This window comes from Camellia sinensis, chromosome 7 (genome assembly GCF_055761805.1).
Source record: "Camellia sinensis isolate YWXY chromosome 7, ASM5576180v1, whole genome shotgun sequence".
Taxonomy (NCBI): domain Eukaryota; kingdom Viridiplantae; phylum Streptophyta; class Magnoliopsida; order Ericales; family Theaceae; genus Camellia; species Camellia sinensis.
The window spans coordinates 73,420,112-73,445,839 of record NC_138967.1 but is presented as its reverse complement, the minus strand read 5'-3'; the positions used below and the strand labels follow the sequence as shown (position 1 = coordinate 73,445,839).

Sequence of the window (25,728 nt, the reverse complement as noted above, 5' to 3'; positions counted from 1 at the left end):
CAAACTCCACATTGAGGTCTTCCAGAAACTTGAAGACCTTCTCCGGCGCAAGAAACTTCTGGTAACTAACCGAGTCAACTGTACAAACAGGCTTGTAATCCAAAAGATGATCTAAGTGTTTCCGACCATTAGTCAAAAAGGTGTAATACTTGAGAACTGTCTGCTCCCCCTATACTGAGCCCTTAATAGATCGGCGCAACTCAAAAGACTGAGAAAAATTTCCTTTTCGAGAATATGTAGGAGCGACTGCTTCTCAAATATCCTGGGCAGTATCCATGAATAAGTAGCTTCCACCAATCTCAGGAACCATGGAATGAATGACCCACCCCATGATTGAAGAGTTGGTAATCTCCCATTGGTCATAACTAGGATCCGTAATACCTGGTGCTTGAACTCTACCATTAACATATCTCATCTTCCCCCTACTCTTCAGAAAAAGCGTCTAACACTGAGACCATGAAAGGTAATTCTGACCATTAAACAGAGCGGTGGTAATTTTGAGGCTAGAGTTCAGGTTCTATGTAGTAGTCATAGCTAGACTGGAGCTCTCCCCTTTAGATGGGTGAGAAGTAGCGGTGGATTCACTAGTTAGGTCAGCCATAAGAACTCTACAATTTCAACCTAAAAAACCTTGCACGAATCACAAGAATGGAAAGAGGAATGGAATGGGTTAGAACAAGCAAAATCACATACAGACCACTATGGGAGCATAACAATCAGATTAATAGGTCATCTATACACCCAAAAAATAAATCAAATACGGGAAAATCAACCTCCAATCAAAACAAGTATTGAACTATGTTCAAGAAAGTAGAGGGAAAGAAACTTAGGGCAATAGAAGATGGGGAAGCCCTCAAACACTCATCCATAGGAGCCAAAATACAAAGAGAGGCTAGGATAGCCCTCACAAGGGTCGACCAAGCCAAAATGGCCTTCGGCTAAAGCCGAAACAACTCTGTGGGACCTTGGCTGGTTCCGACAGAGACTCAGGGACCAGCAGTGGAGTATGGGTGGTGATAGGTGATGGCTGGTTGGTGGCAACGTCTTTGTGGGTGACAATTTTTAGGATTTTGGCTCTGATACCTTGTAATTTAAGAAAATACAAAGCGTGGGTGATGAATATGATATCATCACCTTTTATATTAAACAATCAACTGTTACAAAAATGAAGCCTTAAGGAACTAATTAAGGAATTACCTTTTGTATTGATTGATTGATTGATTGACTGATTAAGGAATCACAATCAATCAATCACAATCTGATCTAAATAAGGAAATAAGAAAATATTCTAACAAATACATATAGGGTTTAGGACGGTGATGAAGGCGAATACATATAGGGTTTAGGTTGGTGAGGAATATGTATAGGTGGGGGTGGAGGTGGGTGTATAATATTGTAGAGTGTCATTTTCATTGTTTTTATTTGGCGGTTGTATGTTCCATTAAAGATTGTCCTTTAATATAATTTTACGTCAGGGTATAATTATAATTAAAAAAAAAAATGGAAATTGGAGGGTCCAAAGAAATTGAGTTAGTGTTAATAGCAGCCCTCTTAAATTATGAAAGTTAATGTCAAAATGAACAACAAGTGATTAAATTATCCTACGTCCCCCAAGGCTATGGCATCTAATGTAACCAACAAAAAAAAAAAAAAAAAAAAAAAAAAGGTAAATGCCAATAAGAACCAAAGTTATGATATTAATAAAAATTAAATCAATTTTACCAAACACAGGAATATATTATTCTAAAGGCATAAAAGGTGTTAAGTTGTTAAGGAAAAATGACCTAAAAATTTATCAAAAATAATCACAAAGGTCCAACATCCTAATGTGTGTAGACATCCTCGTAAAAAAATCTTAAACCAAAAATAAATAAACAAAAAATAATGACGTAGTGATAAGAAGCTCAATAAAGGTTAAATTCAATCTCTTTTGACAATCTCTTTTGAGCTCCACAAAGGCGTCAAGCGGATCTGGGTTGATTTGAGCAGGTGGGAGAACAACATCAAGATCGAGTTTCTCGATTTTCATAGGCCTCTTAATCCCAGTGAGTTCATAGATTAGCTTAGTACTATTGAGCGTATCTTTGCCTATGGAGAGGTTTCCAATGAGAAGAAAGTCAAGCTAGTTGCAATCCGACTAAAAGGAAGGGCGGCTTCCACTTGGTAGGAGCAACTTCAACTAAGTCGTCGGCATCGTGGGACAAAGGAAATCCATGATTGGGAGAATATGAAAAAGACGTTGAAAGAGCATTTCTTACCATTTAACTATCTTCCAAGCATATACCAAAACCTTAATGTCCTCAACCAAGTTGGAATGGTAAGCGAATACACGGAGTCTTTCTATCGACTCATTGCTAGGGTTGATTTAAATAAGAGTAAAGAACAACGGTTGGCTCGTTATGTGAGTGGCTTGAAGCCTTCTATTCAAGATGTTCTTATATTGCATATATTGTGGAATGTTTTTGAGGCCTATAACTGGGCCTCAGCAGTGGAGAAGCAACAAAGTTGTAGTGCTTCCTGAATGGGACAATACTCCCACAGAGAGTTTCAAGGTGGTTTTAGGACAAGTCCTCCTCTTAGCTTTGCCAAAGCTAGTCCTCCTTTCTAGTTTATGGATAAGGGTGCTTCTTCTCATGCTCCTCGTTCTAATGGTACTTTTGGAAACCAAAATCCACCTTAAGATGGAACCTTCAAATGTTTCAAGCATGGTGAACCAAGACACAGATCTTCTTATTGCCGCAAGAACATGGGCACTAATCGGAACAAGGCACTTCTCATTGAAGAAGTTGACAAACACGGTGACTATGAAGATGCTCCAATTTTTGACAATTGGGTCAATGTTGAAATTGGTGGTGATAGTGATGAGGAAGGTCTTGCTCTTATGTTGAAGAAGACGCTTCCATCACCAAAACAAGAGAACCAAGAAGATTGGATGAGCACCAATATCTTCTATACCACTTGCAATATTGGTGGACGTGTTTGTAACATAATCATTGACAGTGGAAGTTGCGAGAACGTGGTTTCCCAAGAAGTGATGACTAAGCTCAACCTTTCGGTGGAGGACCATCCACATCCTTATCCTTTATCTTGGTTCAAGAAAGGCAATGAGATTAAGGTAACCAAACGGTTTCATTTTCTATTCGGAACAAGTATTTCGATGAAGCATGGTATGATGTAGTACTTATGGGTGCTTGCCATATTCTACCTGGGCATCATTGGAAATATGACCAGCAATCTTTGCATGATGGCAAACGGACCACTTACACTGTTATCAAGAATGATAGCCACTTTACATTGCTTACTATGAAAGAGGAGGTTCCTTCCAAGCCATCTTCTAGTTCCAACACATTCATTGCTTCCAAGGAGTTTTGGTAGAGAGTCTGGATTTCAAGATTGTCTTGGTTTTGGTTCTGGTTGTGCACATAGTTGCTACTAAGGAAGAGGTTGATGTGGCTACTCTTTTGGAAAAGTATGCAAATGTCTTTCCCCAAGAACGAACTTCTGATTTGCCTCCTATGCTGGACATCCAACATCGTATTGATTTGGTACCTAGGTCGGCGCTTCCAAATAAACCGACCTATGCAAGTAGAAGAGCTTTTGGCTAAAGGGTATATTCGGCTAAGCCTTAGTTCTTGTGGTGTGCTGGCTCTTTTGACACCTAAGAAGGATGTGTCATGGACTGTGTGCAGATAGCTAGACAATCAACAAGATTACAATCAAGTATCACTTTTCAATTGCAAGATTGGGTGATATGTTGAGTTGCCTTGCTGGTTCAAAGGTGTTTTCTAAGATTGATTTTTTTTTGGGTGAATATCTAAGATTGATCTTAGATGCGGTAATTATCAAATACACATTAGGTTAGATGATTAGCAGACAACGGCTTTTAAAACACATAATGATCTCTTTGAATGACTTGTGATGCCATTGGGGCTTACCAATGCTCCGAGTACCATTATGAGAGTGATGACACAAATGTTGCAACCACCTTTGGGTTTTTGTGTAATGGTCTATTTCGATGATGTATTGATCTATAGTCAAACTTTGGAAGAGCATTTGTGCCACCTCTAGCAAGTTTTTGAGCTTTTAAGGTGAGAAGTTCTATGGCAACAATAAGAAGTGTACGGCTGTGTTTGATAAAAGTTGAAAACTAAAAATTAAGTAACGAAAATTGAACACTGAATCTTTTAAACTGAAAAGCTATTTGACAAAAATTTAAGTGTTGAACTCAAAATAATTTGTTTGATATGTATAAGATCAAATTTGAATTTTTTTATCTCCAAATTGTATATTTTAATTTTTATATTGTGATGGTGGTGATAGTGCGATGGCGATGGCGATGGCGATGGCGGAAGTGGTAGTGGTAATGTTGATGGTGACAATGGTGGCACGGTAGCTTTGATGGTGGTGGCAATAGCGATAGTGATAGCGATAGTGATGGTAGTGGTAGTAAAATGATTGTTTGATAGTGTTGATAGTGGCAGTGGCGGTGGCGGTGGCGGTGGCGGTGGCGGTGGCATGGTAGTGGTGGTAAAAGTAGCGATGTTTGTGGTGATGGGAGCAATAGTGGTGGTGGGAGCAATAGTGGTGGTCGTGGCTGGGACATGATGGTGGTTGTGGTTGTGGTTGTGGTTGTGGTTGTGGTTGTGGTTGTGGTTATGGTGGTAGTTGTGGCGATGGTGGTGGTAGTGAGTTTATATTAGTGCATCTCGATTCTTAAGTTTAATATTTATAAATTCAGTCAGAATTAAATAAGTTTCATATGATTTAAAATTTTCTTAAGTTTTAGCTTAATTTCAAGAGACATTTAAATTTTTAAGTGATATCAATTGTGGTTATCAGACGGACTTAATTAATTATCACTTAATACATTTAGTTCCAAGTGTTGAATCCAGTTATCAAACGCCCCCTACCTTTGCAGTGGATCAAGTCATTTTCATGAGTTATGTCGTCTTGTCTCGTGGGTTGCTTATGGACGTGGAGAAGGTCAAGGCGATTGTGGAATGGCATATTCCCTCCAACATCTATGAAGTGAGGAGTTTTCATGGGTTGGCTACCTTCTATAGATGGTTTATCTGTAACTTTAATAGCCTCGCTGCCCCTTTAACCAACATTCACAAGCTTAAGACTTTTGACCGGAGCAAGGAAGCCGCCAATAGGTTGCGTATAATGAAGAGGGTGCTTACCGAAGCTCCAATTCTGGCACTAACGAACTTTGACAAAACCTTTAACCTTGATTGTCACGCCTCAAGGATGGGCATTGGAGGTGTCCTTAGCCAAGAAGGGAAGCCAATCGCCTTCTGTAATGAAAAGTTAAATGGGGCTAAGATCGAGTATTCTGCTAAGGTCTTAGCCCCAAGAGAGAGGTCATTGGTTCAACTCTCCCTAAGGGGGAGTTGAATTAGGTAGCAACTAATGACTTGGAGTTTTATGCCCTCAAGCATTGGAGCTGCTACCTTGCTTACAAAAAGTTCGTGCTCAACACCAATCATGAGGCCCTCAATCACATTAATAGCCAACCTCATCTTAACAATAGGCATGCTAAATGGGTGGCTTACATGCAACAATTTAAATTTTCCTTGAGACATAAATCGGAGTCCTTAATAAGGTGGCCAACGGGTTGAGTAGGCGAATAACTCGCTTGGCTGAGATGAAGAATGAAGATGTGGGTTTTAATAAGTTTCGTACATTCTATGCGAGTGATCCTTACTTCCACAAGATTCTTGATGCTTTGCAAAGAGAGGATAGAGCTACTTATCCAAGTTACAAGTTATGGGATGGATTCCTTTTTCATGGCCTTAAGTTGTGTGTTCTAGTTGTTCTTTAAGGACACATTTGTTGATCGAACATCATAAGTTGGGCCACTTTGGTAAGGACAAGACCCTTGGGTTACTTCAAGATGCATATTATTGGCCAAGCACGACTAAGGACGTGGGCAACTACGTGAAGCGGTGTCAAATTTGCCAATAAAGCAAATAGACTGCAACTAATGGAGGATCATATATGCCTTTACCGGTGCTGGATGGTCCTTGGCAATGCATTAGCAGGGATTTCGTGTGGGGTTTACCTCCTACACAAAGGCAAAGTGATTCCATTATGGTGGGTCGACTGCTTCACCAAGATGGCACATTTTATCCCTTACAAGAAGACCATGGATGCTACCAACATCACTAACCTCTTCTTCAAGGAAATCTATAAGTTGCATGGGGTGCCTACCTCTATGTTGTCTAATTGAGATGCGGAGTTCCTTGCTCACTTTTGGAAAACCTTGTGGAAGAAAATTTGCACCGATTTGAATTTTAGCACTACCTTTCATCCTTAAACCGATGGCCAAACGGAGATGGCAAATCTAAGTCTTGGAAACTTGTTGAGGTGTCTAGTGGGTGATCATCCCAAGAGTTGGGATGGCATTCTTCCCTTAGCCAAGTTTGCTTACAACTCGTCTTTCAATTGCACTATTAACACTTCTCCCTTTGAAGTGGTTTATAGGATGAAACCTTCAAGCGTTATAGATTTGGTTCCTTTGCCCGTTTCAAGGAAATGAAGCATCAAAGCAGAGGAGATGGTTGCATTCATGAAAAATGTCCATTCAGAGGAGATGGTTGCATTCATGAAAAATGTCCATGCTAAATCAAGTCCCAAATTGAAAAGTCCAATGCCAAATACAAAGCGGCAATTGATGCACATAAAAGAAAGGTGTCATTCGAAGTAAGGGATCTTGTTTGAGTTGTGTTGAGCAAGGAAATGTATCATCAAGGTTCTTATACAAAGTTGAGTGACCGGAAAGTGGGTCCATGTGAAGTCTTGAACAAATGACCATGCTTATCAAGTCCAATTACCTCATTTGGGAATTTCCAACACATTCAATGTGCAACATCTTGTGCCTTATTTGTCGGACTCTTCTTGCACCGACACCACTTCCCTTATTGTAGACTAGTTTCTTTATGGGATTTGTTTGTATTGTGCTTGTCTACTACTGTGTTTCATTTCTTATGCATTGGTTGTTACTTTGTTTTCGTTTTCACATGAGGACAAGTTCTTTCGAGTGGGCGAGTATGATGCAGGATATGTGCCTACCAAGTGAGTTAGTAGATAGTTAATTAATAGCCTATATGTAGAGAAGTAGACATCATTTCATAACTAACTTTATATGATAATTGAATGATATTGAGATATTCACTCTCTAGAACCCTTAGGGTTCCTCTCTCTCTAACTTCTCTCTCTTATTCTTGGATCCCATCAAGAAATTCATCGAAGTGAGCTTCAAAATGAGTTTATTGATCAATTGTATTCTCAAGAGCAAGGTGATGTGTGTGATTTATCAAGTCTGAAGTGGTAGAAAGTGAACGAATGACTATTGCTCGTTTTAAAATTGATTGAGATATAGAATTAAAGAGATGTCTCATGCATATTTCAAAGATCTCAAAGATGATATTGCAACGACTATACAATTTGAATTTTTTTGTAAAATTTAAGGAGAAATCTACAATTTTGAAGACTACAAGAGGAGGATTGCTGCAACAACCACAAAATTGTGTGAGACATGCATCACAAGTAGCACTAAAACCAAAGAATGTTGTCAAAGATGCGCAAGTAAAGTCACAAGTGAAAGAAAACAATCAGATTTCGCCCAAAAGAAAAGAAGACCAAAATATTAATGATAAAAAGGCTCTCCCATTCATAAGGTAAAAGCGCTACCAGCGGATTCCCAAATTATTCAAAAAGAGGCTAGACATCAAATTGATGATTTGGATACCATACAAACTGTAGAGGCTGAAGAATTAAAGCAACCAAAGGCTAATTCTGAGCAAAATATGCCTTTAAAGGTCGCCAATGTGTCACCTAAATTTTCTGATGTGGTGCCAACGAAGTTATCTAAGGATCCTCTACCCACGAATGATGTCCAACATATGCAAGAATCACAAAAGGATTGCAAAATTGAATTGCATGATGACATTTTGGTTGAGAAAAAGGCTAAGAATAATGGAATTCATGCTTGTTTGTTGCAAGGAGCATTCAAATTGATTGTAAAATATATTGCAAAGCGAAAAGAGAATGCAATGGATGATGGGGCTGGCAACTCAACACTTAGATCAATTCAAGGGTCCATCTTCTACTTCAATTGATTTCATGATTCTAGAAAAATTCAGCTGTAGATCTAAAAATATCTTGTTGCTTCCATTGTCACCTTTGATGACGAAAAAACAATGCTGCCAACTTGAAGATTCCAATGTGAAGCCATTAATGTAATTTCAAAGTTCGTGGATTTTGATACTGTACAAAACTCGAAGTCGAATTTTTTTCAGCTAGGGGAGAATGATACCGAGTATAAGAAACTCAAGAAAAGTTAAATTCAAAGAAGCGGTGATATTTGGACATTGGAATGATTTCAAAGTGAAACCAATAGGAACCATACATAATCATGTTTCTACTATTATTAGAGTCTTACTTTATAGTTATTTTATGTTTTCTAGAGTTTTTAGGTCATGGGTATTTTGGTAATTTTCAAATTTGTTAACATGGACTATACGAGTCACCCATGGGTCATCTTGTGTTATGGGTCAAGTTATTTAATTGATTTTTATTTGTTTCTTATTTGTTATTAATTGGTTTTTGAAATCAAAATTTTAGTTGTTTCTTATTTTGGAATCCTAAATGGTAAAGAAAGTCTCTAGAATCTATATGAAGTCATGTAATGCATATAATTTAATAGACTCAATATTTTAAAGAATTTTCAGAGCTTTTGAAACTTCTTTTATAGATTGTGTGATGCAATCAAACCCTAAGTATGACGCCTGAGGCCTCCAGGAGTGATTCCTGCACTTTAACAGCCCAAACACTGTTCACAGCCTTGAAATAGCTCCAAAACAGTGCCAAGATCTCATCTTTTAATATTTAAACTTTTACCTCCTTTATTATTAATACAAACCCTTAGACCCCTATAATCTTGTTGCAGTTTCAGCCATAAAACCGAATTAAAATCAGCCTGAAAAGCACATGCTGGTTACTCTCTGTAATCATCCTCCATCACTATCACAACTCACCACTACCACCACCACCACCACCACCACCACCACACCAACACCATCACCTCCACCACAGCTATCGCAACTCCACCGCTACCTCCACCAAACCACCAGCACCAATGTGGTTTACTAATACATCACCACTACCAATGCGGTTACTAATACATCTATTCAGTTTATGTATAATTATTACATACAAAATCCAATCATGTAAATCATATCCAAACATTAATAATATTTGTTTGGTTTCATTTTCAGAATCTATTTTTTGGATTTTTTTTTAAGAATAGAAATTAGTTTAACAAAAATAAACACCAAAAAGATATTTTCAAAATTTGATTTCACCTCCAAAAATAAAATAATGTGAAAATGATGACTGGTTTTTTTTTTTTTTTTTTTTCTAATTGTTTACACCAAATGTATTTTAAATTTTTTAAAAAATTTTAAAAATTTAGAAACTGATTCAAAAACTAAATCAAACAGTTCTATCTTCACAATTTTCCTACCCAAGCCAACTAGGAAGACCACAGCTCTCAAAAATTACAAAAAGTATACTACGTTTAGAATAAATTAGGTTTCAAAAAGTAAAGTTTTTTAAATTGTGTTAAAAAAAAAATCACTTCAAATCCAGTCTAAAAAAATCTAAAGAGTAAAATTTTTCAAAAAAAAAAAACCAATAAAAATTAAAAAACAAAACAACTTTTTTTGGTTTTTTTTTTTTTCTTTAGTGGATTTTCATTCAAATTTGTGACTTAATTTTTAAATTTTTAGTGTTTTCTAGTCTTGTAGAACCCAAAAAGTAAAAAAAAAATTTAGAAAAATAGCTCAATAAACCAAACAGGTTAATCGTGTTGATTTGTCTAACACCTACCCCATCTAACACAACCAACTTAAACCCATATTAAATTGGCAGATTTCAGTTGAGCTGTGTCAATGCACCACCCATTTTGACCCACCAGAGCCCGCCCATTTTGCCACTTAATTAACCCTAGTAAACAAATAATGCAGAAAATTCAATTTGAGCATGGAAAGAGAGAAATTTTGGGAAGTGAATATCAAAACACAATCAAATTATTATCTTGAGAACATCCCACTGGCCAAATGTATGACCATGGAAATAGCAACTAACCAAAAAGAAAAGGGTAGACAAGCTGGAAAGTACAAGCCAATGGAAACAAATTTAAAAGGATTTCACTAATTTCATCACCGTAAAGCAAGACATGCACTCAGCTAGCCAAAACTGAAATAGAAATTGCCATTAAATTTGATCAACAATTTTCAAAAATGAACAGAATTCCGTGGATTGTCACCTGATTTGCAATAACCCAATTCACAAAGGGCAACCGCAGCTCATGGCAAAGCTCAATCTTGTCTCCCCCATGGGTCAAAAGTTTAACAGCTCTCCTTCACATCATAAATCAAAAAAAGCATCCAGCTCAAGCATGCATGAAGAAAATGATATTGGGTTTCACATATGTTTGCTGATGACCACAAAAAGTTTAATTTAGAGAAAAACCTATTAAGCTGCTGACAATTTCCCAATAACTTCATGGGTAGTAATTCCAAATGCTTTGCACAATGCTGCCTGAACACTTCCATTGCAATCTCAGCAACCTGGTCCCGGACTTCAGTGTCTAAATCTGTGTAAAGGATTGATGATGTATCATTTCTAGCCAAACCTAACCCTCCAACATCCTCAAGGTGGCCTTTAGTGCTTAACATTTCCTCATCAAATATAGCATTCACAACTTTATCATAAACACTAGTGTCTTCTGACGTATGCATTGTTCGTAAAATATCTGGATAGAAAGAAGCAACATAAATCAAGCTAAGGCATAAATGAACAGAATTGGAACATCGAATTTTTCTTTCTAGAAAAATAAATAAATAAACATGCCAAATAACGTAGACCACGAGAATTAAAGAAAGTGCATATATAGCATCCAACCAAAAATTCTGTACACAGTGAGCATGTGTAAAACATTCTGAAAAGTCAAATTCTAGCTTTACAAAAGCAACAAAATGAAAACTGTATATGACAAATTAGGGTCGCTGATACAAAAATAAATAAATAAATGAGGCAAACTTAATATTACAATGCCTGCCAAATGAATTAAGGGAAAAAGTTCTAAACCATCCGGCCTGACGAAAAAGACCACATCAACTAGAGTAACTTGCACTAGTAGATGAATTAAGGGAAAAAGTTCTAAACCATCCGGCCTGACGAAAAAGACCACATCAACCAGAGTAACTTGCACTAGTAGCAAAGCTTTGCACTCCTACACAAAACCAATGGTTCAGCATTGACGAAATTTGAGCCAGTAGACACACTTTATACTCCTACACAAAGCCTTCAGTCCTGCTACTTCAAACACACCCCAACTATATTATAAGATCCACTCTAAAAATTTTCCAAAAATATGTTTGTCTTGAACGAGAGCATACAAAATTGACTCGTCGGATTAACCAACTTTAGCACCGAATGAAGATCCCTTCCACTCACCACTTTCATCGAAGGATAGAACAAAGCATCTGATCTCCTATCATTTTCCCATGAGAAGGAATTGGCCAATGAGCAACCAACCTACCTTATCCAAGGGGCAAGTGGATAATCTCTCACTTCCATAACACCCAAGCATGACATACCCCTCACCTTCTCATACTCCAACTCGCATAAACTGCTGAAAATTTTCCAAAAACATTTTTGTCTAGAATGAGACCACACACAACACCACAAGGCATAAAAACACAAGGTTGTATGTATAGTGTAACAAACAACTGTTTGTGAATCACAAATGAAAACAGGAAAATCATGAAAAAGGTAGTGAAATAGAAAGATATAAAAGCAGATCAAATATTACCTCAGACTATCTAGCTACAAGCAGAAAGTGCTTGCCTATGTGCTTAATTCTTCACATGCAAAAACTAAAATATTATTCAATTATATTGGGGATGGGGAATGAGAAGGAAATGGTTGAAGATTAAGCCTTTTAAGTTAATGTTATTTTCATACTTATAGTTTTTATTTTTTATAACTTTTAATTAGTTTTCTTGGATGGGCATTAATAGGATTATATGTAATGGTTTAGAAAACGATGATATTGAGCTGAATTTTGCATATTGAGATAGAAGAATTAGGGTTTACTTTCTTTTGTGCGGCCTTTCTTTTTCTTTTTCTTTTTCTTTCACTTTTATTTTCTTTTGCCAGCCGGACGGCATTTGGCAGGCATCCAGTAATGATGGGGAACGAGAAGGAATTGGATGAAGATTGAGGGTTTATTCTAGTGTTATTTTCTTATTTATAATTTAATATGCTTTATTGTTTTGTTAGCATTAATTACTGTAGGTTCTTTTTTTTTTTTTTTGGTTAGTAACTTTAATTAGAGTTTTCTTTGATGCCTATGAATAGGCCTTTTATGTAATGATTTAGCAGACGATGAGCATGACAGCCCTGCGAATAGCAACCTAAATATCCAACTTATATGTTTAGGAATGTAAATACGCCAATTAACCAGTTTTAATTCATTACCTTTATCTTATAAATTGAACTTGACCATTTTTTTCCCTTAGAATCATAACATTTCAAGCAAGTAAATGCTGGTCAATAAAGATTGCTATAACACATGCTGAGGTGTACAACTGGACCAGGAACCATACCATTCATATCATCCCTCTTTCAAAAGGAAACACTAAGGAGTTAGAATTATAATAATGCTGAAAGAGTGATATAACTCTTCTTGTCTTCAAAAATGAACATAAAAGACGAGGGAAAACTCCCCACTATACAACAACGAGAATATTATGCAGAGGCGCATCTTATAATCAAAGTGACCACAAGTACAAATGACTAAAAGCAACTGAAAAAAAACGTTAAGTTTAAATGACATTCCCAACTGAACTAGTTATAATAAGACACTGGTAGATGCTTCCACAATTAGTGCATACACACAATGACATTTAAGACCATCTAGACAAGGATTGATACTATAAAACACCGTCCAGTATTTCCATAACCCAAAAACCTTTTTAGTATCCCTTTTACTCTTTCAACTTTTATCTTAAAAAAGTCATCATTCCAATCTTTTCACCAAGTAATAGGAAAACATATGTAGTTAGCATACATACAAACATCTTCATAACTTACTGTCTAACAACTCATATTCCATTCGTGGAGGAAAAGAATGTTGGAGTAGTTCTGTTGCCGATGGACGATCTGAAGGACTTGGGGACATCAACCGCCTTAACAAGGACGCCTGATCTGGAAATTCAGCAACCCAAGCAGCAGGAAGTTCTCCCTTCTGTTTAAGATCAGACAGAACAACATGCCTCTCCATAGCAGTTCCAAAAGGGTGCCAAAGCTCAAAGAAAACAACCCCTAAGCTGTACATGTCAGCCTGTGAACCAAGATTACAGAAAATGTAGTAGATTGGTCATAATAAATTATCTGGCATACAGAGCAACAGAAACAAGATACTCAAATTGGCCAAAGATTCACCTTTTCATCAATCTTTGGCCACCCTTGCTCAATTTCAGGTGCAGTATAAAAATATGTACCAACTAGGCCAGTACCATCCGCAGACACTCCAGTTGTTTCTGTAGGATCTGGATCCTGGTCCAGCTGCTCTCGCTTCAAAAACTTGGCTGAAACAGAATAAAAGAAACAGAATACTCAATACAAACAATGTTGTGTGTGTTTTTAATTGCTTTATTTATTCAGCCACAATTCATCTAATTCACAAGTGGTTACATTAAATGATTACAACTTACAAGCAATTCAAAAAGCCTAAAAAGAACAAATAGTTGAAGTAACTTAAAGAACATATGTAGTTTGTTTCTTAACAAACCCAAAAAAATAAATTTGAACATTACATATGTCAAATAATTTTAACTTGAAATATACGGCTATGTAAGATTGAGACTGAACACTTTTATGGCTCACCAACTAATCCTACAGAGCACTCAACTTTCTTAAAATTGAGAGTGCTTCTCAACAGAATTTAATCAACAATTAAATTCTAAGTAGACGGGTGACAAAGCTAGGGAAATTGAGGATACCGGTTTTAAACTGTATTATAGTGGTAAGGATAGACGCAGAAATGGGGTAAGAATCTTAATTGTCAAGGGTCTTGTGGAGAATGTAGTGGCAGTCATTAGGAAATGAGATAGGATTATGTTAGTTAAACTAGCTATTGGAGGAAATATAGTAAACGTTATTTGTGCATACGCCCCGCAAATAGGATTAGATGATCAGACTAAGAGGGATTTTTGGAAGCAATTGGATGAGATCTTACAGGAGATACCCGTAGGAGAGAACCTGGTTATAGGTGGAGATTTTAATGGCCATGTAGGCATAGATAAACTAGGCTATGAAAGGGTGCATGGTGGATACGATTTTGGTGACAGAAATGAGGCTGGAGAGAGTATCATAGATTTTGCGTTGGCTTCTGACCTGGTGGTGGCCAATACTATGTATAAGAAGAGGGAGAAACATTTGATAACCTTTAAGAGTGGGTCAGTTAAGATCCAAATAGATTACTTCTTAGTGAGAAAAGTGGACTGCCTAAAATGCAATGATTGTAAGGTGATTCCTGGAGAGAGCCTGACCTCTCAACATAGGATTTTGGTACTAGATTTATGTTTTAGAGGGTAATACGAAGCCAGGAAGGATGGTGGGCATCGTAGGACGACATGGCGGGACCTAAAAAGGGATAAATTAGAAATATTTAAGAATAGAATGGATAATGAAGGTACTTGGGACTTGGAAGATCATGCTAACACTATGTGGAACTCGATGGCCAATTGTATGAGGAGAATCTCAAGGGAAGTGCTTGGAGAGTCGAAAAGAACAGGACCCAGCTCTAGGAAAACTTGGTGGTGGAGGGAAGAGGTTCAAGCGGTAGTTAAGGCAAAAAAAGAGTGCTTTAAAAAGTGACAAAATGATAGAACTGAGAAAAACCTTAAGAGCTATAGATTGGCTAATAAGGAGGTCAAGAAAGTAGTGAAAGAAGCTAAGTTGAAAACTTATGATGACCTATACAGTAGACTAGATAGTAAGGAGGGAGAGAAGATGGTATACAAACTTGATAAGATACGGGAGAGGAAAATAAGAGATTTTAATCAAGTTAAGTGCATCAAGAGTGAAGATTCTAAGGTATTAGTGAGGGATGAAGAGATTAAGGAAAGATGAAAGAACTATTTTGAGAAACTATTAAATGAAGAACATGGATGTACGGCAATAGGGGAAGAAATAGCCAGTAATACGATAAACCAAGACTATAGGTTCTATCGCAGGATTAGGAACTTTGAAGTGGAGATTACACTTAAGAAGATGAAATTAAATAAGACTTTAGGACCAGATGATATCCCTATTGAAGCTTGGAAGTATTTAGGTAAAAAGGGGATTGCTTGGTTGAATAGGTTGTTTAGCAAAATTTTGTTGACTAGGAACATGTCAAATGAGTGGAGGAAGAGTATTTTAGTGTCAATCTATAAGAATAAAGGAGATGTCCAGAATTGCAACAACTATAGAAGAATCAATCTAATGTATCATATAATGAAAGTGTGGGAGAGGGTGATAGAACGCGGATTACGAGATATAACAGAGGTGTCAAAGAATCAATCTGGGTTTATGCCTAGCAGGTCAACAATGGAAGCGATCTATCTTTTGAGGAGAGTAATAGAAAAGTATAGAGAAAAGAAAAGAGACATTCATATGGTGTTTATCGACCTTGAAAAAGCATATGATAAAGTGCCCCGGGATATAATATGGTGGGTGTTAGCGAAGAAAAGGGTGACAAAATGTTACATTGATGTGATTAGGGACATGTATGAAGGGGTGGTGACCACTATTAGATCGCCTGCTGGAGAGACAAATGAATTTTCTATTACTGTAGGGTTACATCAAGGATCTACCTTAAGTCCTTATCTTTTTGCTTTAGTTATCGATGAGTTGACGAGAAATATCCATGACGACATGCCATGGTGTATGCTTTTTGCAGACGATATAGTGCTAGTGGATAAGACTAGTATAGGAGTTAATACAAAGTTAGAGATTTGGAGAAAAGCTCTTAAATCTAAAGTATTCCGGATAAGCAGAACTAAGACGGAGTACATGGAGTGTAAATTTAGTAACAGTAGTAATGAAAGCAAAGGAAAAGTGAAGATTGAGAACCAAGAACTACCTAAGAGCGAACATTTTCGTTATTTAGGGTCGATTATCACAACAGCGGGGAAGATTGATGCGGATGTGGCCCATAGGATTAAGGCGGAATGGTATAAGTGGAAAAGTGCATCTGGAATACTGTGCGATAAACGAATACCTACTAGACTTAAAGATAAGTTCTATAGAACGGCTATTAGACCAGCAATGTTATATGGAACGGAGTGTTGGGCAACCAAGAAACAACATGTAAATAAGATAAGTGTTGCTGAGATAGGAATGCTAAGGTGAATGTGTGGCAAGATTAGACAAGACAGAATTAGGAATGAGTGTATTCGGGAATGGTTAGGAGTAGCACCGATAAAAGATAAGTTGAGAGAGAATCGATTGAGATAGTTTGGTCATATTCAACGGAGACCAACAAAGGCAGTAGTAAAGAAATGTGATGCTGTAACGATAGATGGAAATATTAGGGGACAAAGTAGGCCTAGATTAACGTTGGTTAGCGTTGTAAATAGAGATATGGATCTACTTAATTTGACTAACGAAATGGCTTTTGATAGGGCCGCGTGGAGAAGAAGGATTTATGTAGCCGACCCCATTTGATGGGACTTAAGGCTTGGCTTGGTTTGGTTTGGTTTGGTTTATTATACATTCCAAATAACACCTTCACCTTAAAATCTGAAACGAAAAAATAAAATTGCCAATGGTTAATTCACATATCAACAGAGTATTTCACTCATCATTGAAATGATTAATTCCACAAGGTAGTAAAAGTTATGGCTGTATTACACATTTATGATTAACATAGCAATATATGATTACAATTTTTGAGTTCTAAGAGTACCTCTAAACTGTTAGAATTTACCATCACCTACCACACACTCACCTACTACACTCACCTACTCCTCACCTACCACCACCTAACCTACATCTATATCCTCACCTACCACCACCTAACCTACATCTATATAATCAATCAATTGTAACAGAATCAAAGATCAATCAACAATTCATCAATCAATAATACATCAGTTTTTTTACATGGTATCAGAGCAATAGGTTAAAGATCTTGGTGTTCTCGGTGTTCTCCGCCTTCCGGCGGGTGGCAACCTTGCCTTGACCGCCCGCCGGATCCTCTGCATCAGACATGATCCCTCTCCCTCATGGCCATGGCAGCTACATTTACACACAGCAGCAGCTCCTATCACACAACTCACAGTAAAAAAAAGGAAATGGCATCATCTTGCACTGCCAAAGGAATCCTTTACCCATCAGTCCGCAACCTTCTTCCGGCAAGTCGTTCGCCGGACAGACCATCGCCGCCGTACACTCCGGCCTCACCAACATCGATCAGCTGGCGGACACCCCCACCCGCTGCTCCCACCACCGTCGCGCCCAGTTAGCGCCCTTCTTCCGGTTCCCCGACGACATCCTCCTTGCCGACGGCGACTTCCACCTCGCCTCCCTCGACTTCCCTTATGTTGCCAAACACCGTTCTCTGCCTTCTCATGGCTGCTGTGAGATGGAGGGTGAGAGAGAGTACACTGCTTTTATCTTTTATCTATTTTTTTTTTTTTTTATTTTATCACCCTTCCACCACTTTTATCTTTTATCTATTTTTTATTTTATTTTATTCTTCTCCAACACAACTATACCAAACTCCCACCACCGTCCCATTTCCACACGCTGAAACCATGTGCACTTTTTTTTTATTCTCCTTTTTTTTTTTTTCTCTTTTCTTCTACTTTTTCACCCATGATTCCCCTTACTTTAAATAAACAAATAAAAACATAAAAAAAAAAAAAAAAAAACCAAAAACGGACTCTTTATCTCTCCCTTTCGGCAGAACTGCACATGGGCACACACTCAACTTTCTTTCTTTTATTTTATTTTATTTCTTTATTTCTTTTATTTAAACAAAAAAAAAAAAAAACAAAACAAAACCATTGCAGGTTTTCTTTCTTTTTTTTTTATTTCTCTTTCACTTTCTTTTTCATCTTTTTTTTCTTCTTATTTCTTTGCACAAACACACCCAAAACAAACCCCAAAACAACAACAAAAAAAAAAAAAACAACACAAAAAAAACAACACAAAAAAAAAAAAAAAAAAAACAAACAAACAAACAAACACACAGAAGACGTAGACGACGCCGATGAACTGCACACCAAACTCTTTTTATTCATATCCGGGGCTCAACCCCGATCACAATTTTACACCAAAAAAAAAAAAAAAAAAAAAACAACAACAACAAAACAGCCACATCCACAGGCAGGATTTTCTTCTCTACTCTGCTGCGGGTCTCTTTTTCTTGCCTCCGTCTTGGACAGTCCTTGACGGTGCTGCATCTGAGTTTTCCACACCGCCCAGCACGTTCACTCCCCCATACTCTTCCACTGCAGCATATGGCGGCCCTCCAAATCGGAACATCACGGTGGCCTTCCGCTTCAGCTCCTTGTTTTCCGCCTTTAGCACACTTATCTCTGCTCGCGCATCCTTATACATGCGTTGGAGCAGAGCCAGTTGGGCGTTTACATGCTGCACCTCATTTGTCCTACTCTGCAGCCGGTTCGACAAATTTGTGACCGCCGTCATGCTTTCCACACATGCCTTCAAAGTATACTGATTGGCCTCTACATCTGACTGCACTGCCATTCTTTGCTCCACCGACCGCATCGGAAAGTTCAACGGCGCAAACTCCGGGGCGCTTGGTTGAGTTTCCAGTGCCACCGCACCAGTTCTCTCTCTCGTTGACTCGTTGAGGTCGGGAAAGAGGGTGAGCAGCCCGCGGGAAGACGATGAAGCCATTTTCTAGGCACCAGAGTGTTACACAGTATCTCTCTCAGAAAACAGAGTGTTACAGAATCTCTCTCAGAACTCTCTCTCAGAATATCTCTCGCAGGTTTTTTGCCTCAGCCTCAGCCTCTGTCTTATAGCCGAGGCAGCCACGCGCATCGCGCGCCTCTTCCCACCAGCCGACAAACGGGCACGCAAGCCAAGGCGCCCACGTACCTCGCCATCATGTCCGGCACACCTTTTGATGAATTGGGCACGCCTTTTGATGGCACGCCTTTTTATGGATTGGGCACGCCTTTTGATGGCACGCCTTTTTGAAAAATTGGGCGCACCTTTTGAGGATGCGATTTTTTAAGGGGTCCGACAAGACTCTGTAAACTGTCCCGACATTGATTCCGGTTAGCTCCTTTATGGGTCCGACAAGACTCTGTAAACTGTACCGACATTGATTCCGGTTAGCTCCTTTATGGGTCCGACAAGACTCTGTAAACTGTCCCGACATAGATTCCGGTTAGTTTCTATAAGGGTCCAGCAAGACTCCGTAAACTGTCACAACAACTGTCACAACATTGTCTGCTACAACGGTCCGACATGACCCCATAAACTGTCTTCTACATCGGTCTGACACCGCCATCCAGTGTCCTCTACACCGTTATGACACCACCATACAGTGTCCTCTACATGGTTATGACACCACCATACAGTGTCCTCTACAACGTTATGACACCACCATCCAGTGTCCTCTACCACGTTATGGCACCACCTTTCAATGTCTTCACCAACGGTCTGACACGACCATACAGTGTCTCCTATCTTTATTTTATTTTTTATGTATTTTCTTGTTTTGTTCCTCTCTCCAAACTCAAGTTGGTTAGTTTCTATCCTCCTTGAGTTTGCGGGGGGCTGTTAGAATTTACCATCACCTACCACACACTCACCTACTACACTCACCTACTCCTCACCTACCACCACCTAACCTACATCTATATCCTCACCTACCACCACCTAACCTACATCTATATAATCAATCAATTGTAACAGAATCAAAGATCAATCAACAATTCATCAATCAATAATACATCAGTTTTTTTACATAAACAACATGTCGCATCCGATAAATTTTGAACAGAGCCAAATACTTCCTAAAAATGTTTCTAGTATGACACTGAATTTCATATGGAGAAAAGTATGAAACACCTTATGTAGGGTGTTACCATATGCATAGCATGCACACATCAACTATTTCCTTGCATGAACATCAATAATTATGCTTCCATTCTTATCACAAGAATGTTTAAGAATATGCCATGCAATTCATTATGAGAAACATGACCCAGTATGCCATGCTTCTTGTTTTGAGTTCCTCGTGTTTTTTAATATGAAATGTACTAGGACATATATATATACATATATATGAATTAGGGAGACTTTATTTCGTGCATAACATGGTTATACATGTCTCTAATTTCTTAATCAAGGTGCTTACATGTCTCAAGCTAATGTGTGCTACATTTTAATGCATTATTTAAGGTTAAGTGCATTTAGTGAACTTAATCACAATTAACTGAAATTAATCATAATTAACTAAGGTAAGTGTGATTAGTGACCTAAGCTCACTTAATTATTGCTAAACTTGATTCATTTATCCAAAAAAAAAATTATTCCTAAACTTGATTAGGTTATGCTAATTATGTGACTAGTAGAGTGTGTGAACCATAGACCTCACTCTTTGTCTTCACACTTACTTGGAGGATAACTTTGAGAGAGAGAGAGAGAGAGAGAGAGAGAAACACAAATCTCATAATGCAAAAATCAAACAAATATGGAGGGGGGGGGCGGAGCGAGAGAGAGAGAGAAAGAGAACTCATAATTCAGGTTCCTAAGTGTTTAGGCTTAGAGAAAACAAGGGAAACGGAAGAGGAAAGAAGAAAAAGAGGGAAGGCTTGAATCTTGTCATAGACTTGCATCTAACTAGAAATTGAGGAAATACAATCCTTAATTGGTAAATAACATGACTATAATGAACCTAGGATGACTAATTCAAGCAATTAGAGTAAGACACCATGTTTGATTTGAATCCATTTCACTCTTTTCAATTGGAGGAAATCTCTAATTTGGAGAGATTGTGATGCAGAATATAAGAAGCTCAAGGAAGGCTAAATTCAAAGAAGCGATGATATTTGAACACTGGTATGATTTCAAAGAGAAACTTATAGAAATCTTATATAATTATGTTTATAGTATTAGTAGTGTCATGACCCCATCGCGTCCCAAACAAGACAATGTAGTGATTGGCCAGTAGTCATAGACTACCAAAGGCCTAACTAAACAAAACAAGTTGGACTATTGTGATAACTGGGGCAAATTTTTCATTTTCAGTACTGGAAGCCATTAATTTCTTTAATTGAATCCATTTGAAACATCCATTCAGAGTAGTGATTGATATATGTTATGTTTACAATGATTCCTATATATAGGAGAGGGTGAGTGTGTAGTAGGTGAGGAGTAGGTGAGGAGTAGGTGTAGTGGTAGGTTTTGGTACATTTTAACAGCCCCCCGCAAACTCAAGGGGGATAGGAACTAACCAACTTGAGTTTGGAGAGACTAACAAAACAAGAAAATAGACGAATACATAAAATAAAAAAAGGATACGAGACACTGTATGGTCGTGTCAGACCGTTGTAGAAGACTGTATGGGTATGGCAGACCGATGTAGAAGACAGTTTATGGGGTCATGTCGGACCGTTGTAGCAGACAATGTTGTGACAGTGACAGTTTACGGAGTCTTGCTGGACCCTTGTAGAAACTAACCGGAATCAATGTCGGGACAGTTTACAGAGTCTTGTCGGACCCTTGGAAAATCTAACCGGAATCAATGTCGGGACAGTTTACAGAGTCTTGTCGGACCCTTGGAAAAGCTAACCGGAATCAAATGTTGGGACAGTTTACAGAGTCTTGTCGGACCCTTAAAAAGTCGCACCCTCAAAAGGTGTGCCCAATCTATCAAAAGGCGTGCCATCAAAAGGCGTGCCCAATCTATAAAAAGGCGTGCCAGATATGATGGCGAGGCACGTGAGTGCCTTGGCTGGCGCGCCCGTTTGTCGTCTGGCGTCAAGTGGCGCGCGATACGCATGGCTGCCTCGGCTATTTAACCAAGACGAAGGCTGAGGCTGAGGCAGAAGCTGAGACAGAAAAACTGAGAGAAACCTCTGAAAAATTCTTCATTTTGCTGAGAAAGATACTCTGTAACACTCTGTTGCCCAGAAAAATGGCTTCGTCTTCCCGCGGTCTGCTCACTCTCTTTCCCGACCTCAACGAGTCAACAAGAGAGATAACTGGTGCGGTGGCACTGGAACCTCAACCAAGCGCCCCGGAGTTTGCTCCGTTGAACTTTCCTATGCGGTCTGTGGAGCAAAGAATGGCAGTGCAGTCGGATGTGGAGGCCAATCAGTATACATTGAAGTCATGTGTGGAAACCATGACTGCGGTTACAAATTTGTCGAACCGGCTGCAGAGTAGAACAAATGAGGTGCAGCAGTTAAACGCCCAACTGGCTCTGCTCCAACGCATGTATAAGGATGCGCGAGCAGAGATAAGTGTGCTAAAAGCGGAAAATAAGGAGCTGAAGCGGAAGGCCACCGTGATGTTCCGATTTGGAGGTCCGCCATATGCTGCAGTGGAGGAGTATGGGGGAGTGAACGTGCTCGGTGGCGTGGGAAACACGGAGGCAACACCGTCAAGGGCCGCCCAGGACGGAGGCAAGAAGAAGAGAACGGCTGCAGAGTAGAGAAGAAAAATCCCGCCGGTGGAAATGGTTGTTTTGTTTTTTTTTTTTTTTTTTTTTTTTTTTTTTCTTGTATGTGTAAAAGTGTGATCGGGGTTGTTTCCTGAGATGAATAAAATATGGTTGGTTGTGCAAATTTGTAAATTGTTTGCAATGGTGTTTGGTATTTATTTTATTTTATTATTTATTTTATTTTTAAGAAGAATAATAGTAATAATAATAAGAATAACAAAAAATGGATATCATGGAGTGGGCGGTGGTACAAAAATATGGTTTAGAAAAAAAAAAAAGAGAGAGGTGGTGGAATGATGGGTCAAAAAGTAGAATAAAAGAAAAAAAGTGCACATGAATTGTGGATTCTGAGTGTGTGCATAATAATAATAAAATGAATGAGTGGAGAGAAGGTTTTATGTGTAAATACTGATGATGAAAAGTGAGAACCAACCCATGTGGGTGGAGGTGGTGTGTAGGGTATTTAAACACTTAATTAATATATAATGGAGAGATATGATATAGATATGTATAGATATATGTTAGTGGTGTCCAAACCCAATTCTGTGAGAGCTCCTCTTCCGATTCTGGCGGTGGCCACCGAAGAGAGAGAGCCCAAGGGCTTCGACAACAACTTGGTGGACCGTCTCCGCCTTGGGAGCTTGACCGACGACGGCCTCTCCATGAGAAAATTGCATCTTATATGGGTGCTGTGCGACGGCGGTGGTGATGCCGATCGAGGGAAAACGAGAGGCGGTGGAAGAGGATCAGTTTTCCGGCGATCTTCTTGTTCGAGATGGAATTGTTGAGCTCGAATTTGAGATTGGACTTGTGCTTGAGCTGCGATTAGGGCAAAGAGTCGTTCCGGGAGACAAGAACCGCAGACACCGATGCTGCTACTGAGATCGATCATGGTGAATTTCTTGGCTCAGTTCCAGAGTATAAAGAATTCTTGTGATCACCTCGTAATTGCTGTTGAAGATGTGAGCGACTTGTGGCCGATTGTCAAAAATGGATTTGAAGAGCGTTTGCCATTCAAAAGAGCTTGTTTAAATAACAAGACACGAAATCCGGTGTTTCTGGAGAAACTGCCCGCGGAGTTTATATTGACAACGGATGCAAGACTTCGTAGTAGGTTTCCTCAGGAGCAATCATTATTTTGGTTCCGAGAACCATATCCAGGTTCTGTTGTTCCTTCCATATTCGCCCTTCCTGTGACTATCCCTCAGCCTCAAGGCTATAACTGTAGCTTCGAGCGTCTGTCTCATCTCCCATGAACCGCAGAAACGCCATATAAACAGGAGCCATCCCAAGCTGAAAAGCTTCAAAAAATGGAGACAGAAATACTGACCAAAACAATTGAAGACCTGGTGTACAGGAGGGTTCATTGAATTGGTACAAACAGGGCATGCGAGAAGCTCCTTGACGCTCGTGGTGGGATGAATCGCAGAAGATACAACATTGTTGTGAGGCTTCGAAGAAGGAAACTGAGAGTGATGAAGATGAGGAAACAAAGAAAGAAGAGTTTCTGGTATGTGTTTGTGGTATGTGTTGAAAAACTCCAGCGGGCAGCGAAGGCAAGGTTGCCGGCCGGCTGCCCGCCGGAAAGAAAGGAGTATAGGCCTAAATCTTATTGCTCTGATACCATGTAAGAAATAGATGTATTATTGATTGATATATGTTATGTTTACAATGATTCCTATATATAGGAGAGGGTGAGTGTGTAGTAGGTGAGGAGTAGGTGAGGAGTAGGTGGAGAGTAGGTGAAGTGGGTGGAGTAGGTGTAGTGGTAGGTTTTGGTACATTTTAATAGCATAACTATATGAAATGAAACATACATCATTCTTGATTATATCAATTAGTTCTTTTACGAGGGATACAACATTTTGAAGTGATACTTCTTCTAAAGCTAAGTACAACTTTCTTTTCCCTACTATATACACATTGACTTCAAGAAGCCAAACTCTCCATGATATGTCTCTTTTACCTATATATGAGCCAAAGCCCAGTGAAAAACATTACAATAAAGTGGTAATGGATGAATATTGATGAGTTCACAAAACGTAGATCAATAAATTCCAAGTCATTTCATCATGACTATCTCATTTCAAAATATAGCATTTCAAGAGCTTGTTTCAAGAGTAATGTGTTTCGAAAACAAGATATCCAAAACATAATAGCAATGTACATCCAGTAGAACGAAACAAGGGAATATCTGGTCCGTACACCAATTAGACAAACCACTCATAGGTAGTAAGGGAGATCTCAAACATTTGACAAAGGTATGTTTATTGTCCCCCAATGGCTAGGACTTATCTAAGGATGCTATCTAATACATTGATACAAAGAATATAGGACATTCATTCATTCAGAAATAAAATAGAGTTTTCACAAAGCATGATACATCACTAAGTTTCCAAATAACCTTTTTAAACATAACTTTACAGTAACATTACTCACCAATGGCTCTTAGGAAAGGGAATGACATTACTGAGTTTCCAAATAACCTTTTCAAACATAACTTTACAACAATATTACTCTCCAATTGCTCTTAGGAAAGGGAATGACTTCCAAAGATGTAACCTACACAAGTACAATTCAAGCATTCAATGAAATACAATTCAAGACGATGTAATACTACTATTTTCAGTTCTAATTTGAATGCCTTAGTTTAGTTCCAATGTTTCTTCCTTAGATCATACACTTCTTCATCAATTTTCAAGTCTTATTGAAGTTCATTTCAAGTTTCAATTAGGAGAAACGAGGCCCGATGAGTGAAGAAGGCGAAAAAGCGACAAAATTGGGTTGGTGCTGTCAATGGGCAGCACCTGTGGATTACTGCAGTCCCCTTGGAGGTCTGGCTGCATGTGCGGGCTGCACCTGCAGAGGTCTGTGACTGGTTTTCCGATCCAACTTCAAATGGGCATATCCCCCTCATCCGAACTCGGTTTCGGGAGATTCTTGATTCTAAATTC

General features: G+C 38.6%; 1 protein-coding gene across 6 annotated transcripts in view; it reads right to left on the bottom strand.

Annotated features, from left to right (window-relative positions):
- GCN2 (protein kinase family protein) overlaps positions 1-25,728 on the bottom strand; it is a 124,072-nt gene that overhangs the window by 42,339 nt on the left and 56,005 nt on the right. For all 6 annotated transcript variants that reach the window (XM_082878210.1, XM_028246306.2, XM_028246307.2 and 3 more), the window contains 4 exons: positions 13,519-13,664; positions 13,168-13,417; positions 10,540-10,822; positions 10,334-10,427 (listed from right to left, as the gene is read on the bottom strand). In XM_082878210.1, coding sequence (XP_082734336.1) covers positions 10,334-10,427; positions 10,540-10,822; positions 13,168-13,417; positions 13,519-13,664 — 773 coding nt within the window. The remainder of the gene's footprint in view (positions 1-10,333; positions 10,428-10,539; positions 10,823-13,167; positions 13,418-13,518; positions 13,665-25,728) is intronic.